The sequence below is a fragment of the Monodon monoceros genome, unplaced genomic scaffold (genome assembly GCF_005190385.1).
Source record: "Monodon monoceros isolate NGI ecotype Baffin Bay Population unplaced genomic scaffold, NGI_Narwhal_1 Super_Scaffold_4, whole genome shotgun sequence".
Taxonomy (NCBI): Eukaryota; Metazoa; Chordata; class Mammalia; order Artiodactyla; family Monodontidae; genus Monodon; species Monodon monoceros.
This window is the reverse complement of record NW_021703781.1, coordinates 55,072,936-55,093,937: the sequence shown is the minus strand read 5'-3', so window position 1 is coordinate 55,093,937 and position 21,002 is coordinate 55,072,936. Positions and strand designations below refer to the sequence as shown.

The 21,002-nt window shown below is 37.7% G+C and overlaps 1 protein-coding gene across 3 annotated transcripts in view; it reads right to left on the bottom strand.

Annotated features, from left to right (window-relative positions):
* Positions 1-20,431, bottom strand: part of SLF2 (SMC5-SMC6 complex localization factor 2) — a 42,113-nt gene extending 21,682 nt beyond the window's left edge. Inside the window, exons 1-9 of one of the 3 annotated variants that reach the window (XM_029245738.1) lie at positions 20,125-20,431; positions 17,455-17,498; positions 16,223-16,944; positions 14,824-14,881; positions 9,635-10,623; positions 8,579-8,649; positions 5,542-5,664; positions 4,412-4,579; positions 3,186-3,288 (exon numbers count right to left, since the gene is read on the bottom strand). In XM_029245738.1, the coding sequence (XP_029101571.1) occupies positions 3,186-3,288; positions 4,412-4,579; positions 5,542-5,664; positions 8,579-8,649; positions 9,635-10,623; positions 14,824-14,881; positions 16,223-16,944; positions 17,455-17,498; positions 20,125-20,264 (2,418 nt within the window). In that variant the 5' untranslated portion in view covers positions 20,265-20,431. Of the gene's footprint in view, positions 1-3,185; positions 3,289-4,411; positions 4,580-5,541; positions 5,665-8,578; positions 8,650-9,634; positions 10,624-14,823; positions 14,882-16,222; positions 16,945-17,454; positions 17,499-19,494 lie in introns of those variants that run through there. The other 2 variants (XM_029245739.1, XM_029245740.1) reach the window with 2 other exon arrangements.
* Between the last annotated feature and the right edge of the window lie 571 nt (positions 20,432-21,002).

The following is a 21,002-nucleotide window of genomic DNA, read 5'->3' as shown; positions in this document are numbered from 1 at the left end:
TACTAGGAAAGAGGGAGTATGTCCAGTATGAGTGTAATTTGGTAAAAACTGTAAAGTCATTTGGTAATATTTATGCAAAATCATTGTCCTTATACTTTGATCTACTCAGCCTTTTTTTTTTTTGCGGTACGCGGGCCTCTCACTGTTGTGGCCTCTCACGTTGCCGAGCACAGGCTCCAGACGCGCAGGCTCAGTGGCCATGGCTCACAGGCCCAGCCGCTCCGCGGCATGTGGGATCTTCCCAGACCGGGGCACGAACCCGTGTCCCCTGCATCGGCAGGCAGACTCTCAACCACTGTGCCACCAGGGAAGCCCTACTCAGCCTTTTTAACGTACAGGAATTTATATACAGAAGCATATAATGAATGTAATTTTACAAAACAACTTTTTGGGAACAAAATCTCAAGTTTAAAAGACGTTAAAAAATCATAACATATTGAAAGTTAAAGTGGTTTTATAGAGAAAAACATGGTGTATTTCTATTTCTCTTTTGTTGTGAAACCATGGATTATGATTATAATAAATTTAAATCTAAAATATAAGGGTGAATAGCCCAAACTCTGGTTTCAATCAGGCATATAACTTGAGTCATTTCCAAGTCAACCTATGTGAAAAAATGTCTTTGCTATGATGTTTGAGTCATTACACTCTGCCACTAGGGGCAGCACCATTCAAAGCCATGTTGGACACAGGACAAATTCTGCATAAGAATCTTTTTGTGGGGGGTGATGAATTTTAAGGTGGGCATTACAGTACGTGAAGCTAAATAAATATGTAAAGAGATACATACATACATATAAAACAATCTAATGTCTGTCAATTGAGATTGGGTTAAATAAATAAATCATGGTACAGCACTACAAAGGAATACTATTACTATTACAATATAGTATACAATATAAAGCCATTAAAAAGAATGATAACATGTCTATACTGAGATGAAAATACTCAATTAATTTATTGTTACCTGAAAAAAAAAAGTTATAAAACAGCACATATTCTGTTCACATTGTCTTTCTGGTCAACTACGTTTAGACACATGATAAAATCATTAAGATGCAAACATTTCAATTACATTACAATTAAATTTCAAATTATCAGGACTATAGCATTAAAATGAATTCTAATATATTTTATAAAAAAAAAAAACTTGTAAGTTGGTAAGCCTCTCCATCATGAAAAATGGACTTGGAATTGAAAAGGAGAAACGAGACAAAGTGTCTTACACAGAAAAAGCACTTAACAAATGATTATTAGTTTGCTTTTCAAAGAATATAGAGTATAAAAAGCTGCTTACATGAAGATATGCTTGTACGTCATCATTAGGGTTTTAAAGGCTATAATGATGGGCCCTCACCAACAAGATGAAAACAGATAAATGCAAAGTCCTACTTGTAAGTTTAAGAAAAGATATATTACATAATTAGAGAATAATGAAGTCCTGGTGTGACAACAAATGAAGTTTTGAATCACAATAAACATAAATATGTGGGGGCGGGGGTAGATTCGTAAGAGCCTTGCTGGAAACTGCTGGTAGGAAAGACCTTATCTGGAGCATATATTCATTTACTGGGGGGAAGGAGGAACACTTTAGGAGGGAAACTGACAAGCTAAAGGTCATTCAGAAAGGTGATCAGTAAAGGGACTGGATATTTAATGACTTGAGAAAGTTTAGTGTGGGGAGTAATGAGGGTCATGATAGTTGTTTAACTGAAGGACTGTTAGACAGATGAGGCATACTGTGGGAAGCTATAGAAAAGATGATTAGTACTACTACTTAAAAAACCATTTGGAGGCAAATTTTGATTTAATTAGGACTGTTTAAAAAAAAAAATCACTGGGATCCAAGTAGTGAGCTCCTAACAACTGGAAGCAAATGCTCCTGCCCCACAGTCTGTCCCACCTGTTATTCTCTCTGCCTAGAATGCCCTTCTCCCATTTACCATCTGACATATCTATAAACGTACACACACCTGTTTATTGTCTATCTCCTCTATACTAGAATGTGGGTTTCATGAAATCAGAAACGCTGATTTTTTAAATTGCTGTTCTCTCCAGCACCTGGCACAGTTGGCACTCATACATGGCAACTATATGAAAAATGAATGAAAAACTATATTGGAATATATAGCTCTTGCAAATATGAGATTCTCTGAAATGTAACCTTAAAGCCCAGAATAGAAACTGCATATATTTTTCCCACTTCTCACTTCACATATATAGAGTAGTTACAGTTCTCTGATACCACTGATATTTATAAAGTTACCATGTAGATAATACAAAATTATTTAAGTGCATTTAAAAGTTAAATACAAATGCGGAAAAGAAATATTCAATTGGATTTGCACTCCCCGCACCCAGTTATGAATGGGGAAATATCAGTATACAAGTCAAATCCTAAAAATGTATGCAGGCACCTCCACAAAAATAGGGGGGAAAAGGTAGAAAAAAATCCCCCCAGGTACACAAGCATTAGAAGACTTCTTCTAAAGCAAACTACAACAGTGATTTACCAGTGTGATGAAACGACTTAGGCACAACTAGCATTATTGCCTATCCTGCACACTATCTGCATTAGCATTTCTTTTTTTTTTTTGCGGTACGCGGGCCTCTCACTGTTGTGGCCTCTCCCGTTGCGGAGCACAGGCTCCAGACGCGCAGGCTCAGTGTCCATGGCTCATGGGCCAAACCGCTCTGCAGTATGTTGGATCCTCCCGGACGGGACACGAACCCGTGTCCCCTGCATCGGCAGGCGGACTCTCAACCACTGCGCCACCAGGGAAGCCCCCCAGCATTTCTTTTTTTTTTTTTTGCGGTACGCGGGCCTCTCACTGTTGTGGCCTCTCCTGTTGCGAAGCGCAGGCTCCGGACACACAGGCTCAGCGGCCATGGCTTACGGGCCCAGCCGCTCCGTGGCATGTGGGATCTTCCCGGACCGGGGCACGAACCCGTGTCCCCTGCATTGGCAGGCGGACTCTCAACCACTGAGCCACCAAGGAAGCCCAGCATTTCTTTTATAATCTCTTTATACTGACTCTTTTTGCTTCATTCTAGCCCACTAAAATCATGGGTTTGATATGCTAGATTTTTTCTCTAGTAATGTGCAAATAAGATTATATTTTAAGTTTATTTTTGACTGGGAAATATAGAAAGAGGCAACTATACCCCCCAAATATTTCTCTTACCCGAAACAGCCACTTTAACACAGGTACAGGACACTGGACATAGTGATAAGCAGAGGTAAGGAAGCCTTGTGTTGTCAAAAAAATCTGATCTGTTTTTCCTGATCTGAAAAAATACAGTGAAATCAATATGACTGTTATCTTCATGGCAAGAAACTTCTACCACCACCACATCTGACATAATCAGGGAAATGAGCAAGCAAACCATCGTAGTCCGTGGAGGTGGACTCTACCCCAATGTGGATGGGTTACTCATTAGAAATTCAATCAGTGGCCCAAAGCTGAACCAATCTGTTGGCTTGGCTCCAGATTTATCTGGTGGACAAATCTACAGTAGCTGGCAGTGTCGAAGAGCCTATCAAGTCTCAGAGCATCATCTGCTTTTGCCAGACTGGGTTTGTACTTCCATAAAACTTAGCACCACAATTAATGTGATCTGTCTGGATGTGAGCTATCATGTACTGAGAGAAATTAGACCAGTTTGGGTACTGTGGTAGAGACTGTTAATCCCAACATCTATTCTTGTCTTTCCTCTTGGTAACTGAACCCCGGGGTTTTTAGCTGGGCACACTGGCTGCCTGAAATGAAAATCACTTCTCAGCCTTCCTTGTGGCTAGGTGTGGCCATGTTGACTAAGATCTACCCAACTAACCATAAGTAGAAATGTTGTGTGGGGTTTCTGGGAATTTAAAGGCTGGAGCTCCAGTAGCACCTGAAGCAACCAGGTGCTAAGGATGGTGGGGAAGAAAGATTATATGGTGAAACACCAGCCCTGGACTTCCTACCTCTGAACTTCTTCCACATCAGAAAGAAATATACTTCTTGTTTAAGCCTTGTTATTTTATTTATTTTTAACATCTTTATTGGAGTATAATTACTTTACAATGTTGTGTTAGTTTCTGCTGTATAACAAAGTGAATCAGCTATATGTATACATATATCCTGATATTCCCTCCCTCTTGCGCCTCCCTAAGCCTTGTTATTTTGACAGTCCCTGTTACTAGATACTGATCTTAACCCTAACTAATAAAGGCATGTAATATGCCAAGCGACTATCTTACACGGCTTCCTATAACTAAATAATAAAACACAAAGAGCAACAGTAATAAGTAAGAGGATGAGGAAACTGGATAGGTCAGAATAGAAATTAACCTTTCAGAAGATTACATCAGTCAGAAACCTTTCAATTTTTATACAAGAAAAAGTTAAATGTCTATTTTCCTACTTACTTAAGAATAAGCTTTTCGACAGCACTTTGTCCGATAAAACCAGAGTCTCTTAAATCCAAGGTATACTGATTGAAAATTTTTCCAGAATTAAGGAAATTAAATATTTCTTCGCCTGGATGATGATCAGGAATAGCATCAATTGTAACTGAAAATTTCTTTAGAAATTCTCTGAAAAAAAGAAGTTATTGAATACTGAACAGTTATACTGCATATAATTTTGTATTTGAAGATTGGGTGCAAAAACCCTTTTCTTAGGACCACTATTAATCCCACATTAGAAGATGAACATGAGAACACATGTTCTGCTCTCCCACTTTTTGCTAGTATTGAATATTTATAGTCCAAAGCCACTAAATGTGTCTGTGTGAAAAGGAGAAAAGACAAAAAATCTAACTTGGCCTTAAAATCTGCCTTTCAAATCCACCCCAGATGGATTAAAAACCCATCATAGATTATTCACAGAGTAAATAACCGTCAATGGCTCATTTATTTTACGAAAACAAAATTTTAAAATGTATTTTTAATACAGCATACATCATGAAAAATGCTGTTCCTGTGCTCTTTTTTCCTCTGATTTTATTTTACTTATCCAGTTTTATTGAGGTATAACTGACATACAGAACTGTTTAAGTTGAAAATATATAGCATAAGGATTTGACTTACATACATCATGAAATGATTATCACAAGTTTAGTGAACATCCACCATCTCATATTGATACAACATTAAAGAATAGGAAATCTTTTTCTTGTGGGGAGAACTCTTAGGATTTACTCTCTCAACAACTTTCATACACAACATAAAGCAGTGTTAATTATATTTCTCATGTTGTACATGACATCCCTAGTACTTATTTATCTTATAACTGGAAGTTTGTACATTTTAACCACCTTCATTCAATCCCTCCCTGCCCCAAACCTTCTGCCTCTGGTAACCACAAATCTGATCTTTTTCTTTGAGTTTGTTTTTTGAAGTATAACTGACCTACAACACTGTTAGTTCCTATTACACAACATCATATTGATTTTGTACTTCTATACATTGTAAAATGATCATCATGATAAGTCTAGTTATGATACACCACCGTTTACCAAGATATTATACAGTTATTTACTATATTCCCCACATACCTGTGCTCTTCTAAGAGGCCATCTTCATCATCTGTACTGTCTTGATCGCCAATTCTGATTGGAGATTTAATGCCTCGGCCCTGCCTTATGTCTTCCTGTAGTTGCTTCTGCAGTTCATCTAGCCTGAGAATCGAAAGAATGTTATAATAAATGGCTTAAAGATTTTTTAATTTCTAGGGTATGTCTAAAAGCAGCACCAAAGAAAACTCTCATTAAAAGATCTGAATATTTCTTTATGGCTAGGACTTCAAGAATGATGTCCAAATCATTTAGAGATCGGGGGAGGAAAAATCACAAAGAATAAACACCACTGATTTGATTATCCCTCTAATCTTTAATGCTCATTGGACTTCCAGTAGACCAACAACCTGATGTTAACTAGGCTTTCTAGAAGCAGCAGTCATCACCATTGTCACTGATTATCACAACACCCAACAACACTTACTAAGCAGTTACTATGACACTGTACCAAGGACTTCATGTATTAACTCTTTTAACCCTCACAACAATTCCATGAGGTAGATTATTACCCATTTCATACACGAGGAAACAGGCATTAGAAAAGCTAACTTGTTCAAGCTCACAATGTAAGGAGCTGGGATTCAAAGCCAGAGAGTTTAGCTCTGGAGTCCTTGCTTATATTGCTTGCCAAGATTAAGTTACTTTAACCAAGGTCCTTATTCCCAGCTCCAGCCCCACAGTAGATGAGTATAATACAACAGTAAATGACCAGTAAAGGCACTGCTCTATCACTACAGGAAAGAGTTAATCATCAGATCAAACTAGAACCTCTGGGCTTCCCTGGTGGTGCAGTGGTTGGGTGTCCGCCTGCCGATGCAGGGGACACGGGTTCGTGCCCCGGTTCGGGAGGATGCCACATGCCGCGGAGCGGCTGGGCCCGTGGGCCATGGCTGCTGAGCCTGCGCGTCCGGAGCCTGTGCTCCACAACGGGAGAGGCCACAGCAGTGAGAGGCCCGCGTACCGCAAAAGAACAACAACAACAACAAACTAGAACCTCTGCCTTTGGTCTGTGCAATGTTCAATTTTAAATAAGCAACTTCAGATCTGACATCACAAATCACATGAATTCATGAAACTTTTAAAGAATTTTACAGTTGACGGGAATTCCCTGGCAGTCCAGTGGTTAGGAATCCATGCTTCCCTTGCAGGGGGCACGGGTTCCATCCCTGGTTGGGGAACTAAGATCCCACATGCCGCACAGTGCGGCTAAAAAAAAAAAAAAAAAAGAATTTTATAGTAGAGACAAATTTCTCCAGTTAAATTCAGAAAGGGGAATACTCCTCACTTACTGTCTGCAATTCCTATGCTTAGCTACTTAAAGACACATATATACCAACTTCAAGCCAACTGAGTTTTCAGTGAATTTCTCCGCATTAGTTTCAAGGATAGTCTTTGAACTAATAAAGAATATTATTTTTCCCCTTTCATAAGCAAAAGCAGTTTGCAACTAGTTACATAAATTTCACTGGTGTTATTATAATGCCCAAACTTTTTGATTTCTGTATGTGTGTGTGGGGGTGGGGTTATCAGTAATAATTCTAAACTTCTTCCTCAAAAGAGTAATTTGATGTAGAAATACCACTTCTGGTTATACTCATTTCAAAACTTGGACTAGGACGGCATACGAATGTTTAACAAGTATGATGATGCCACTTCATACCTGTTAGGATGGCTATCATTAAAAAACCAGAAAAACCAAGTGCTGGTGAGGAGGTAGAGAAACTGGACCCGTGTGCACTACTGGTAGGAATATAAAATGGTACAGCCACTATGGAAAACAGTATAGCAATTCCTCAAAAAATTATGTATAGAATTACCATATGATCCAGCAATTCCACTTCTGGGTATATACCCAAAAGAACTTAAAGTGGGTACTTGAAGAGATAATTTGTACACCCGTGTTCATAGCAGCAAAATTTACAGTAGTCAAAAAACAGAAGCAACCCAAATGCGTCCATCAATAGATAAATGGATAAATAAAATGAGGTATATACATACAGTGGAATATTATTCAGCCTTAAAAAGGAACGAAATTGGGTCATTTGTAGAGATGTGGATGGATCTAGAGACTGTCATACAGAGTGAAGTCAGAAAGAGAAAAACAAATATTGTATATTAACGCATATACATGGAACCTAGAAAAATGGTACAGATGAACCATTTGCAGAGCAGAAATAGAGACACAGATGTAGAGAACAAACATATGGACACCAAGGGGGGAAAATGACGGGGGGAGTGGTGGTGGTGGGATGAACTGGGAGATTGGGATTGACATATATACACTAATATGTATAAAATAGATAACTCATAAGAACCTGTTGTATAAAAAAATAAATTCAAAAATTCAAAGAGGAAATTCTGACACATGCTACAACATGGATGAACCTTGAAGACATTATGCTAAGTGAAATAAGCCAGTCATAAAAGGACAAATACTGTATGATCCCATTTATATGAGGTACCTAGAATAGTCAATTTCATAGTAACAGAAAGAGTGGTAGTTGCCAGGGGCTAGAGGGAAGGGGAGAATAGGGAGTTATTGTTTAACGGGTATAAAATTTCAGTTAGGGAAGATGGAAAATAAAAGTTCTGGAGATGGATGGTGATGATGGTTGCACAACAATGCGAATGTATGGTAATGCCAGTGAACTATACATTTAAAAATGATTGAAATGGTAAATTTTATGTTATATATTTTTGTCACAATAAAAAAAATACAAAAAAAAATTCTACCCATGCTTTTGATCAAGAACTTCAGCTACCAGATACCAGCTGTGATAAGTAGAAAGGAATTCATACTATTAATTAATGCACTATGCCATAAAAACCAGGATCTTTTGATTCAGCCTGTAAATAAGAACACCTTATTTCTAACATAGTTGACAGCAAAACTGTTATAATAGCACTAGCACAAAATACATGCTAATTTCTCATGTTTTTTTAAGGTAAATTAAAAGCCAGCCATACAAACAAACAGTATGTTAAATTTAGCAAGACAGTCACGATGCCAACCTACCTTTGTGTGTCTTCCATCTCCTTCACTAGACGCTCTAAAGTATTTGTATAAGTTCCACTATGAACATGTTCCTAAAACAAGAAAATTTGGGAATACTTTATAACATATCTTAGTAGAAGAACTGGGATGTTTTAAATTATTCAGAAGACTAAAAAGTATTTTCTATTTCAATAACCTGGGCCAGGAGGATATCTTTCTTAAAAAGATAATTTTCACCATCATGCTTTAAATCTAGTATTTTGTACTGCAGGCAATTTGATTTTACCATCTATTAGGAAAGGCACTACTTATAAAAACCCTGTTAGCCTTAGGAACTGACTGTTAACACCCAAGGGCTCCATAGCTACCCTGTCTTTATTTTTAAATTCTATTTTAGTGGAATTAAACTACTAATTTTTAGGTGTTGCCATGAAACATTAACACCTTCCCCACCAAATTTTACACACATGAGAATTTAATTCAGCTTATTCCCAAGATAGAATGAAGCACTTTATAAATAAAATTGCACACCACAATTAACAACATTTCTACACTCTACCTTCATTTACAGCAGTGGTCTCCAAAGCAGGGGGTGTGCAAGGTGATCCATTGGGGTGCAGGAAGAAAATAATAGAACTTCTATTTATATGGAACTTCTATAGAAACTCCAGTAGAACTTACTCTATTGTAACTTCTATATAACTTATATAGGAAAATACTTTTTTCTTCTTCCTTTCAAATTCTGTTTTCTTCATATGCTTCAGAAAGTACATAGTAGTATAGTAGTACAGGTATATAATCTATAGGTATACATATATATTGGGGTACATGCTCAAAATTTTTTTTACTAATAAAAGTGTGTGTGATCAAAAAAAGTTTGGAGACCACTGATTTACAGTTATAAAGCTGAAGATATGGGAAATCCATTAACCAAAAAAGAACTATACCACTTTCAGTCTAATTATAAATTGTAACAAACAGTGAATTTTAAAGTAAGTTCTAACAATCTATCCCTCGTTCACTAGTCAATCCATCTTTCTCTCTTCAAGTAAAGATAAATGTCATAAAACTACTTACTGTATAGTCTGATGACTGAGATCTAAGCCCCTTAGAAAGAGCAGGAGGCTTTCCTGTAGTTGCAGGAGTCTGATTGAAGTTCAAAGCCATTATTTCTTCCAGTGATTTTAATGTTTCCTCTTCCTCATCACTGTCTAGGTTATAACCTAAACTTTCTTCATCACTATCAAAATCACCCCTTAGTTTTCTTTTCAGTGCATTGCTACCTGCATTGGAATTTCCTGAACTCTCTTTATCTGAAGGGGCTTTATCTGAAGGTGCTGTTGGGCTCGGAATACATGGCACAACTTCCAAAGCAGCCGGGGGAGACTTTGTAGGAGTGCCATATTCTGAACGCAAAGATCCCCCACAAATTTTCCCTGTAGATACGTTAGAATCAGCCTTATTAGTCTTTGCTTTGTGTTCCTTGTGTTTGGAGGACTCTGTAGAATGCCCAGAACATTCTTTAGATGAGGAACGCTCTTTATCTTTTTTAGGAACTGGAAGAGTGCAATTTTTAGCATTTAATGGAACCCGAGAGGAACCAGCACTTGGAACATGGGAAAGTAAAGGTAGAAGTTTTGTCTCCTGTGATGCCACAGAGCTAGCAGTTTTATTTTTCTGAAGGTTGCTAGCTTTTTTAACTGCAGACTTTTCCTGAGGTAAAGGTAAGTGGGGTTTCTGTATCTTAGTCTCTTTGGTACTTGCCACACGAATTTGGTCACTATTCCTGGAAGAATGGTGCCCAGTATTTGAAGGTGCCAAGCCTGCAGAGGAGCAATCAGCTTCTTCATTCGGTTCCTTGGATATATCTTCCAAGCGCAATACACCACCAGGTGTCTTCAGTGCAATATGTTTTATAAATTTTTCTCTCTGATGTGGTCCATCAGGACGCTTCTCAAGGAAGGACTCTTTTGCTTTTGGCATTATAGATTCTCTTGTGCTTTTCAGATCTGAGTCCACAGAGTTCCTTTTTCTTTTGTCAGGGAATTTATTCTGCTTAGAGCCTGCTAAAATTTAATTTTTGCCAGATTAGTGAAAAGTATACTTTCCTATCTTATTAAGTTTATTCAGTAAGTGTCTAGAATACCCTGACAAAATGTTTAAATTCTAAGTTTAGGCTGAGATTATTAACCACATATGGAATGAGGAAAGAGTTAATATTTTATTTATTAACTGATAAATACTAGTGTCCATGAAATTTAGTCCAAAGCTAATGACAAATGCTCATTTTCATTCAAAAGCTATTAAAAGTTTACCACCTAAATGGAATTAGAGGTGTTACAACCCAAAACACTAAAAAACTGCATATCTGTATCAAGGAAAGGATCCTAAAGGCACTTTTCCTCAAAGTGCATATACTCTTTCTTAGACTAAAGCCTACCTGGTTCTAGAAATGTAACACTTTTACATCTAAATTTATAGTACCTTAAAACACATACACAATAACTAGTTGAAGGCAGAAAAATTTTAATTTCTCAATTAAAAAAATTCCCCTAAGTCTTTTTCCCTACTATTAAATTTTTTATTCTTTCCCATGTATCCCTCTAGTCTTTAGCTGTGTTATGGGTTGAACTGTAGCTCCCAAAATGATATGTTGAAGTGTTAACTCCCAGAACCTCAGAATGTGACCTGAATTAGAAATAGGGTCTTTATAGGGGCAATCAAATTAAAATGAGGTCATTAGGGTGGGTCCTAATCCAATACAACTGGTGTCCTTATAGAAAGAGGAAATTTGGACATGGAGAAAGACATGCAGGAGGAAGATAATATGAAGACACATAGGAAGAAGATGCCATGTGACTGGAGTGATGCACCTACAAGCCAAGGAATGCTAAGGATTGTAGACAAACACCGGAAGCTGGAAGGGCAAGTAAAAGGAGTCTCCCCTATAGTTTTTAAGAGAGAGCATGGTCCTGCTGATAACCTTAGTTTGGGAATTCTAGCTTCCAGAATCATGAGACAATAAATTTCTGTTGTTTTAAGCCACTCAGGTTTAGGTACTTTGTTATGGCAGCCCTAGGAAACTAATACAACCTGTCTCTGTGTTAGGAGCTCCATCCAGAAGCACGTATACCATCCAGAAGCACATATATTTGAGTTAACCAGTTTTTTTAAATTTCTGTGTTTAAAAATGTGATGTTTCATTAATTCACTCTTAAAATTTATTATTCATTAAAAATTCACTATTTATATAACTAGTATTCTCAAAATCAAATTTCCCTAAATCAAGTTCTTTCTGCACATGGACAGGTGTCCCCAAATTCTTAACAGCTTGATTTAAAAAACAAAAACCAAAAAAACCTCAAGAGTTAAGCAATTATTTGCATAACCTGATCAATACATACTCTGGAAAACTCAATTTATAAGAATGAAAAATCAATTAATAAACAAATGCTCCTATCTACATTCTTCTACAGATATTTTTATTACCTGAGAAATCATTCCATGCCCACTAAGTTTTCTGGGGTTAAATGTCTTATAAAAAAGGACAGAGGTCCCTTATAGGGCAGGATGAGAAATCAGATAACTAAGAAAAAGAGAAGACTTACACTGATTATCTTAAGTTTGGGGGTTACAAAAAAGCTACAGAGCTGCTAATTTCAGTTTTGCTCCATTTCCTTAGAGAAGTCAATTTATACACAGCTAGTAATGAGGAGAAATTCCTGATTTGTTTAAGAAGTAAAGACTTACCTAGGAGGAAAGAAAAACTGTGGGCAAAGTTTAGGAAAAATCAGCTTATTATTATTTTTTTAAAGTGGATGGTGTTTTTTTTAAAAATTATTTTAGGCTGCATTGGGCCTTTGTTGCTGCGTGTGGGCTTTTCTCTAGTTGCAGCGAGCAGGGGCTAGTCTTCACTGCCATGCACAGGCTTCTCTTGTTGCAGAGCACAGCCTCTAGGTGCGCGGGCTCAGTAGTTGTGGCTCGCGGGCTCTAGAGCGCAGGCTCAGTAGTTGTGGTGCGCAGGCTTAGTTGCTCTGCAGCATGTGGGGTCTTCCCAGATCAGGGCTCGAACCCGTGTCCCCTGCACTGGCAGGCGGATTCTTAACCACTGCGCCACCACGGAAGCCCGAAAAATCAGCTTATTAAGAGCTTTTAACATCTAGTGTTAAGAGGAGAGTGAACTGGTACTACAGGTCTCCTTTTGCAAGCTCTCTAGGGCAGTAATGTAACTGTAAACGTTTCATGATTCTTTTCATACTTCTTGTACAACTTGTAGGCTGAATGTTTGTTTTACAACACTTCAAATATCTATTAATATATAAAATACTCAGATAAGATAGGCACTGAATTTGTAAAAAGAAAAAAAGGAAAACTCCACATGCTCAATAGGGGATTGGTTATTAATAAATTATGGAATAAACTAGGGAGGGATTAAGTTGGTCCTCAGAATTCAGCCGAAGGACAGGGCTCTGGAAGACCAAAGAGCTAAATGCCTACACTACCAACATTTTTGAAATCCCCGAACTTGTGTGTGATTAATGAATGTGTGATTATGTATATCACCACAACTGTTAAGTGTAATTAGCAGTAATATAAATAAAACATAATATTTGGATTATTAATATCTATTCATTATTTATCTATCAGATAAAGATAAACATTCTTCATGTTATCTAGAGTGAAAAATCCCCTTATGCCCTTTATATTCTGTTGATATTCAACTGAAGTATAAATGTATGTTTACTAAGATTACAACACCATAATTATTAATGAGGATTATGAAAACATGCAAACATATTAGAAATAAAAATACAAGTGAAGGCAATTATCTTAAACCTGCCTCTGAAAATAGGTAGAAAGCATCCTTTTCAAGCAGTGCTTGAGAATGCGGGAAACAGTATATGGGAAACTACTTTAGTCACCACTGATGAAATCTGCAAACCCATGAACTGAAGAGAATTTTTATCTTAGTCATTATCAGAGAAAAAAATGCTGAACAGCTGGGTGGCAACACCACCACCAGTGGTCCCTTATACTAGCAGAGCTAGCCTAAAGAGATTTTGTTTTCCATTCACCTCAGTGCAAAGTGATCATTTATTTAGTGTTACAAATATGTAACACAGTACAGGAGCAATCTCATGGCTCATGGCTGAGAAATTATTGTTCTTGTACTATAATGTCAAAATCCACTAAAATTTGATCACTAAAACCAACAATACTGTAAAATTTTTAAAAATTAAAAAACAACACATAAAACCTCAAATTTATTCTTTTATCCTAGAAGGTCTTTCTACAATAGTAAAATATGATTTCAGCCTTGGCTGCAGATGGATTTTAAGACTCAAGATCACTTGGTCAAAATGCAGTACACCTCTAGAATGTATAAAAAAACAGAGTTTTACATGAAACCTGAAGAAGAATGAGTCAGAACTGTCTCTCTGTACCTGTTTTTTCATCTCTAAAAGTAACCACCTTATAAGGATGTGAATCAAATGATTAAAAGCATGGCGCACAGTAAGTGCTCAATAAATGTTGGCTATTATCAGTATGTCCAATGTATCTTACTGATTGTGGAAATTTGTAAAGCCCATTTTTCAAAGTCTGCAGTTATAGCAGAAAAAGAAATTTGATACACCAGACTATTCTGAACAGTTGGCATTTCTGGGGGGCCTTTCATTTTCTATGTTATACATTTCTGCGGTGTTTGAATTTTACACTGTTCTATCTTCTAGTTAAAAAGAATATTTTAAGAATTACTGAGTTAACAGTAGCTGTTTGTTATTATGTATTTTCTCAATCAACAGTTACTGAAAGTACAAATTAATATCATGTAGGTGTCCTTGAATTTGATAAAAAGGGACCTTTGTATTTGAAAAATTAAGAAAGAGTTTTAGACCTTGATAACAGTTTCAAACTTAAACAAAGCATCTATAATATCAAGACCTCAGTCCATAATTCCAAGAATTTAAGATTATGCTTCTTAATGCAGCCAAGGATTCAGAAGTAGAACACTGAGTACCAATATGAAAAGCACATTGTTAGGAACTCTTGAAGAAGGCAGAGAAGAGTCAAGACAAAGCACTGTTTACACATACTGAATTCAAGAACTATTCCTTCTGAATATAACATTACCAAACTTTTAACTAATCTGAGACACCGAATTTACCTCTAGGAAGGAAACTGCATATTTAAACAAATTTAAGTAAAAAACAGTGCCATTAAGATGCAAATTTATTTAAAATTCTGAAATTTAATTTTGATTCTACCTGAGGCAGGTTCCCATGAATCAGAAGAGGATCTTTTTCTTGAGAGAGGTCCATTTTCCTATTAGCAAAATGAGAAAAAAATAATTAGGAGTTGGGAGCAGTCAAGAATGTGAACTTTTCTTCATATTTAAACACAGATTTCTACTCTGAATAAAGCAAGCACCAAATTTGGAGGTAAACCCAAACTTCTATAATAAAATATTTTAAATTCCTAAGCCTTTTCATAAAAATTAAGTACATTTGTATCATATGTAAAGATGTCAGTTTTCATAATGTAAATTTAGAAATTCTTATTAATAGCTCAAGATTAATATTAGAGCACTGTACTGTACTATTATTTTAATAAAGAAATAGCCTAATATTTGCCTATCAAATGGCTACAACTCTTCAACACTTCTGTTTAGGTACTGATACACCACCAAACACTGAAACGCTATGAAAATGGACCAAATGTTACTAACTTCTATTGATCATTAGCAAATCTCACTGGTAAAGGCACCAAATTCCTTGCAAACAAACCCATGAGTTTACAAATATAATTTTCCAGCAGTATAAAATACAACTCCATTCACTCTTAGAATGTCATAGTTTGGTTTATTTTTGGTCCATCTGATTTTAAAATCTCATAGTATCTTATCAACATAGCACTTTCTTGATATCTCATCTTCCTTTAGTTGCTCTGTATGTAGAGAAGCTTTCTGAAACAGATGTACTTAACAACTTGACTTTCCAGGGGACAGGAACAGCTTTTATGCTAATTCTCAGAACAGAAGTTTGATGAGCTTAAGATGTATCTGGATAGTTTTCATCATATTCTAAGTTTTCTAAGACCCATACTCAACTACTTAAGACATATAACCTAAACTAGTGATTTTCAAACTTTAAAGTGCAGCAGAATAATCTGGAAAGCTTGTTAATTGCAGATTGCTGGACTCTACTTCAGTTTCTGGTTCATTGGGTTTGGAGTGAGGCCTGAGAATCTACATTTCTAACAAGTTCCTAGGTGATGCTGATGTTGCTATCCAAGGAACATTCTGAGAACCTCTGTTCTAAACCATTTCCTGTTGTTTTAGATTTTCCATTCCCTCAAGAATCTCCCTTCAGTGTAGCCTAACTTAAAAATGACTGCACTTGTCTAAAAAAAAATGCTTACTTTCCTGATTAAGGAAGATCTTTGTTCCTGGTCTGAAAAAAATTATGGGCAAAAAACAATGCTTTACTAAGTTTGAAGGACAGTTGGAGGGAATTTAATGAAACTAGCTTCTATACAAACTGTGTATCAGTATTTCCCTAACAAAAGGTACCAAATTGTTTCTTAACAATTATCAAACATCTTTAGATTTAGTATCTAAATATGATAAAATAGTAGCCAAGCTAATTCAGCATTTATTGCACATACCAGGTTTGAAAGATTACTATTTCCAGCTGTGACATCATTCTGTTTACTCTGTTCCTGCCTTGGTTTGCATCTTCTTCCTATACTAGAGGATTTTAAGGAAAGAGTACTTGCTGCTGAGAAAGAATTTTCTGAGTTGATTCTCTGCTCCATTTGCTCCCTTCTCAACCTCTTTAGTTCTCTTTCTCTGCAGTAAGAAGCTAGAGACAACTGGAACTTAGCTCCCAGTGGGCTTTCTCCTGGGTGGTGCCTGGACAGGCTGCTCCTGCTGCTAAGACTTCTGGAGCTGTTCTTGAAGATGTCAGCTTCTGTCACCGCGGCCTGCTTTTTAGAATCTGCACTGATTTTGCCTCGATCTCCATCATTCTTCTCCCTGCTATTTTCATGAATGAAATGTGACTTCCTTCCCTCTGGAGACTGATGTTTTTTCTTCGTCTCTTTTGACAAGAGATATGAAGGAGGAACGTATTTTGTAACTGCCTTTGGACATTTGGTGGCCAGTGACACACAAGGCTGACGTGACTCACGTACACCATCTCTATGGTGCTCTTTAACACCTTTCATGAATGCCTCTAAGACGGGACTCTTTTCTGATGGCACCCTTTTGGGTTTAGATCTTTTTGGTGAGGATAGTTTCCTTTCAAACTGCTCTGTCCCACTGATGGACAATCCACTTTCTCCATATTTGATGTTCGATTTTTGTGGAGAATCCAACATATGTCTATCTAAATAGCCAATTAAAACACATACACATTGTATGTTATTAAAAATAGCACAAACTATTACATTTGTATATTTATTATAAATTATTATACTTAAAATATTAAACTATCACAAAAGTTTTCAAATTGATAATTAAATGATACACATATTATTGGGGGGGGGAATTTAAGACATGATTTAATAGCCTTACTTTCACAAATCTCCCTTTTGTTACATCATGTAAGCTCCCTATAGCTCCACTTATGAAATAAGTTACTTTAATACAGAATCGAAATAGTATACATTATGAACATTAACTGGAATATTTTCAATTAAGAAAGCGTAACAGCAAAAAGTTTCTTCATGATGTTTAGAACTTGTTTATCTTTGTAAACAACACTGCATCTTCTTTATATTTTCTATTTTGAACACCATGTTTAATCAAATTAATAAGAGTTTAGAGTAGATTTAAAAATTGACTCCATCTTCCTCCCCAAAAGATCCCACAAAAAATGCATTAACAGTATACATACCTTGTTTTGAAGCTGGTTTGAAGAAATCTATAATTGACTGCTTCCTGAAAATAAAAGCATAACTAATATGGGATCACATTAGCAAATATTAAAACTTCAATAATTCAGATTAAGTGGAGAATATCAGTAGATTTATAGACTATAGGCTGAATTTCACTATCTGGTTTAATCAAGTTCTGACAATGACAATAATGCTTTGCTAAGCTGATTATAAAAAATTTTAAAAATTAAATTCAGCACTTCCTGTAGGAGTAAATTTATAAAAGCAGTATTGAGGTTTATATACTCTATAGTACTAAAATGATAAGACTAGAGTGTGGATCTAAGGAATTGGTAGAGTATTTCCTAGGACTGAAAAGCTTGTTGCTATGTGGGAGAAGAAAAGAACTTGAGGGGATCTGATCCTATTCCTTGATACCTCCAGTGCCAGGTACAAAAGAATGCTCAATAGATGTTTGCTGAACGAATGATGGAGATTATAAAAACTAAGTAAAACCTGAACAGACTCATAACAAGAGTAGATGGTAGAATGGCAAATATGGGTGATTTTGCTGGTCTGGAGAGGCAGTTGAAGAGTGTGCTGGGCAAAAGGAAGAAAGGATCAAGTTCTAACCTTATATTATACTCTTTATACACTACAGTTAATGTTAATCTAAGTAACAGCAAAAACTGGAATGAATCGTGTTTCAAAATCTTAATTTTTTACTAAGAATTCTTAAGATATTTACGAAAATAATGCGTTGCCTGGGAAAAACACAAAACAGAGAAAAAGGAGTAAGTTAACAAGAATAGCAAAAACCAAACTTTTAATTTTTAAGGATTTCTGCATCCTACAATGAACACAAAGTGAAGTAGGACCATATTACAATAATTTGTATTCTGATTTGTTCATGTGTTTAGAGTTGTCAACTGTATAGAGGGATGTTATTATATGTTGAGCAACAAATCACCTTTCTGGCAAATTTTGCTAAAATGTATTCATTTTAGCTGAAAGAAAATAAGCAGTAGATGAATTTCCCGAAATATTTATCCACTATGAGCTTGGAATGCTCAGAGGAAACTTGAACAATCCAAGTCCTTTGAAGGTTATTCTTCTACATCTTGTACTCTTTACTTGCCACATTAGAATAGCAATGCCCATTCTTAATGGTTTACTGAGAGTCCACAATGTCTGTTTGAGATGCTGGTAGAAAAGCTAAGCAGCTATGAAATGAATGAGTGGGAATCTACGCATTTTTTTCATAAAATAAATTATATCAGAGGGTAAAAGAAGAAATACTAGAGGTCTGCAAAGGGGAGAAGGATGATGCCTTCAGTTACTGGTTGAATAAAGAGAGATGAGAAAGGACTAAAAAGCAGCTAATTAACTCAAAACAATACTGAATGTTTTTATGTTAATTACTAAAAGTAACACTGTATCTCTTCCCTAAAGTATTACATCTTTTTGGTTAATACACCTGAGAGAAAAATGGCTTTGGGTAAAACATACAAGAAACCTGTAAAATAACCAGGAATGTGACTTTCAAGAAAGAACAGTCCCCTAAGTTCATATGCACAGAAAGGTCCATTACTTATTTATAACTAAACTAATTATAACTAATTAAAAAATTATTTGTAACAGCACACAAACCCTTATCTGAAACTTTTGGGGCCAAATGTGCTTTAGAATTCTAAATTTTTTTTTTTTGGATGCATTATGTAAAGCCCCCAGTGGGGTCTGAGACTGCACCCTATAAGCAAACACATTAATATTTCTCCAGCAGAACTTACGAAAAAAAAAAAACACAAAAAAACAAAAAACTTACAAACATTCACACCTAATGAGATAAAGACCATCTATAGCCTTCCATTAGTTCTGGTCAGGTTTGGCTGCCAAGTTAGATGTGGTGCCAAACTTACTGAAAACTTTGGATTTTCATAGCTTTCTGAATTAAGATAAGGGGTTGTGGACCTGTACAACAATAACTGAAGATAAATTTACTGTTAAACTTACGTTACAAGCTTTCAAACTTAAAATAAAAAAGACAGTACCAAGTGCGTAGAGAATTTAAACATGTTTTATTGTCAGAGGATGTCATTTGATTAAACTCCCCATCTCATTACATAGCTCCCACAAAATCTTTACAAAAAATCTGGCCTCTTGGAGAGGCGTAAAGTTACTGAAGGAGAAAACATATCACATTCCAAATCTGCATGTTTTTTAAATTAAGACTTATCGTGCGTAGTGGACTTTAAAGCAATTCGTGGAAGGATTTTCCTCATCACATCTTACATAATATCACCCACAATACAGAAAAGGCTTATACTATTCAACCACTAGGATCAGTAAAACTGACAGCGTACAGAAAACCACTTAAATATGCACTTAGCAGTCAGGGCCCCGGGTCCAGCTAAACTAAAGGACAAAAACCACGTTCTACCTAAGGCGGGTGGTCCGTAGCCATCCAGGCTGTGGTCACTAGACCAAGAACAGCGTCCCAACTACAGAAAAGGAGACTCCAGCTCCCAGCAGCCCCCGCGCGGAGGCGGGGCGGTGGTTTGCCAGGCCCCGGACGCGGAGGCCTGAGCTCGCGGAGGATGGCGGGAACTGGAAGAGCGGCCGTCCGCAGTCCTCCCTCATATACCCTTGCCCCCGCGACCCGGCCCCTTCTCAAGCCCTCTGCACGGTACCTGTCCCCAGGACTCTCTGTTCTCTTTCCCGCTGCAGCAGGGGCGGTACTACCGGGTCTCAGATGGCAGCGCGGGGGCGACGACCCCGGGGCTGGGGATGAGGGGAAACCTGGCCTAGCGGGCATGCAGCGCCTTGTCATGTCGGCGCCGCTGGCGACGGCGGCATGTGCTGTGGCTGGAGAAGTTGGGTGCGTGGTTGCCGTCTTGCTGCTGGGACTCGGGGAGGCTGTCGGAGCAGAGGTGGGCGGCACCCCCTTCTCTCTTCATGGCGGTTCTCTCTCTTCGGAAGTGACTCCGGTGTGAGCGGGAAGGAACCTGAGGACCAACAGGGGGGCGGGTCTTACTTGAAGCGTCGCGTTCTGATTGGCTTGCACGGCGGTCATTCCTGTTGTAGCGCAATAGAAAGCCGCAGCCTCTCAGGAGAAGGCGGGGTTTCGGTGAGGGGGAGGAGAGAAGGAAAACTGGCCCCCGTCACGTGCACAGGGACAGGGGCGCGGGGGGTGGGGTGGGGTGGGGTGGGGGCGCCGCAGCCTCCGGGTCGCTTCGGCTTCGGCGGGCGCGTGGGGGCGGGCGGGCGGGCGCGTGGGGGCGGGCGGGCGGGCGGGCGCGGGCAGCACAGCGCGCTGCGGCAGCTGGCGACACCCATCTTGAAGAGGGCGAAGGGCGAAGGGCGAGTCAAACCCCGAGCTTGGTAGCTGACCTCAATGAAGATGGCCAACAGTTGGGCTTCCAGTGTCACACAGTTGTGCCTCAGAAATCCCCAGCTGTTCATTACATCGTCTCTTTAACATCGTAGGCCAAAGTGCCCTGATGCTGTCACCATTTCCTCGGGAGTCTGCACAGCCCAATCTGAAGACTTGTTCATTCTGTGAGGGTTC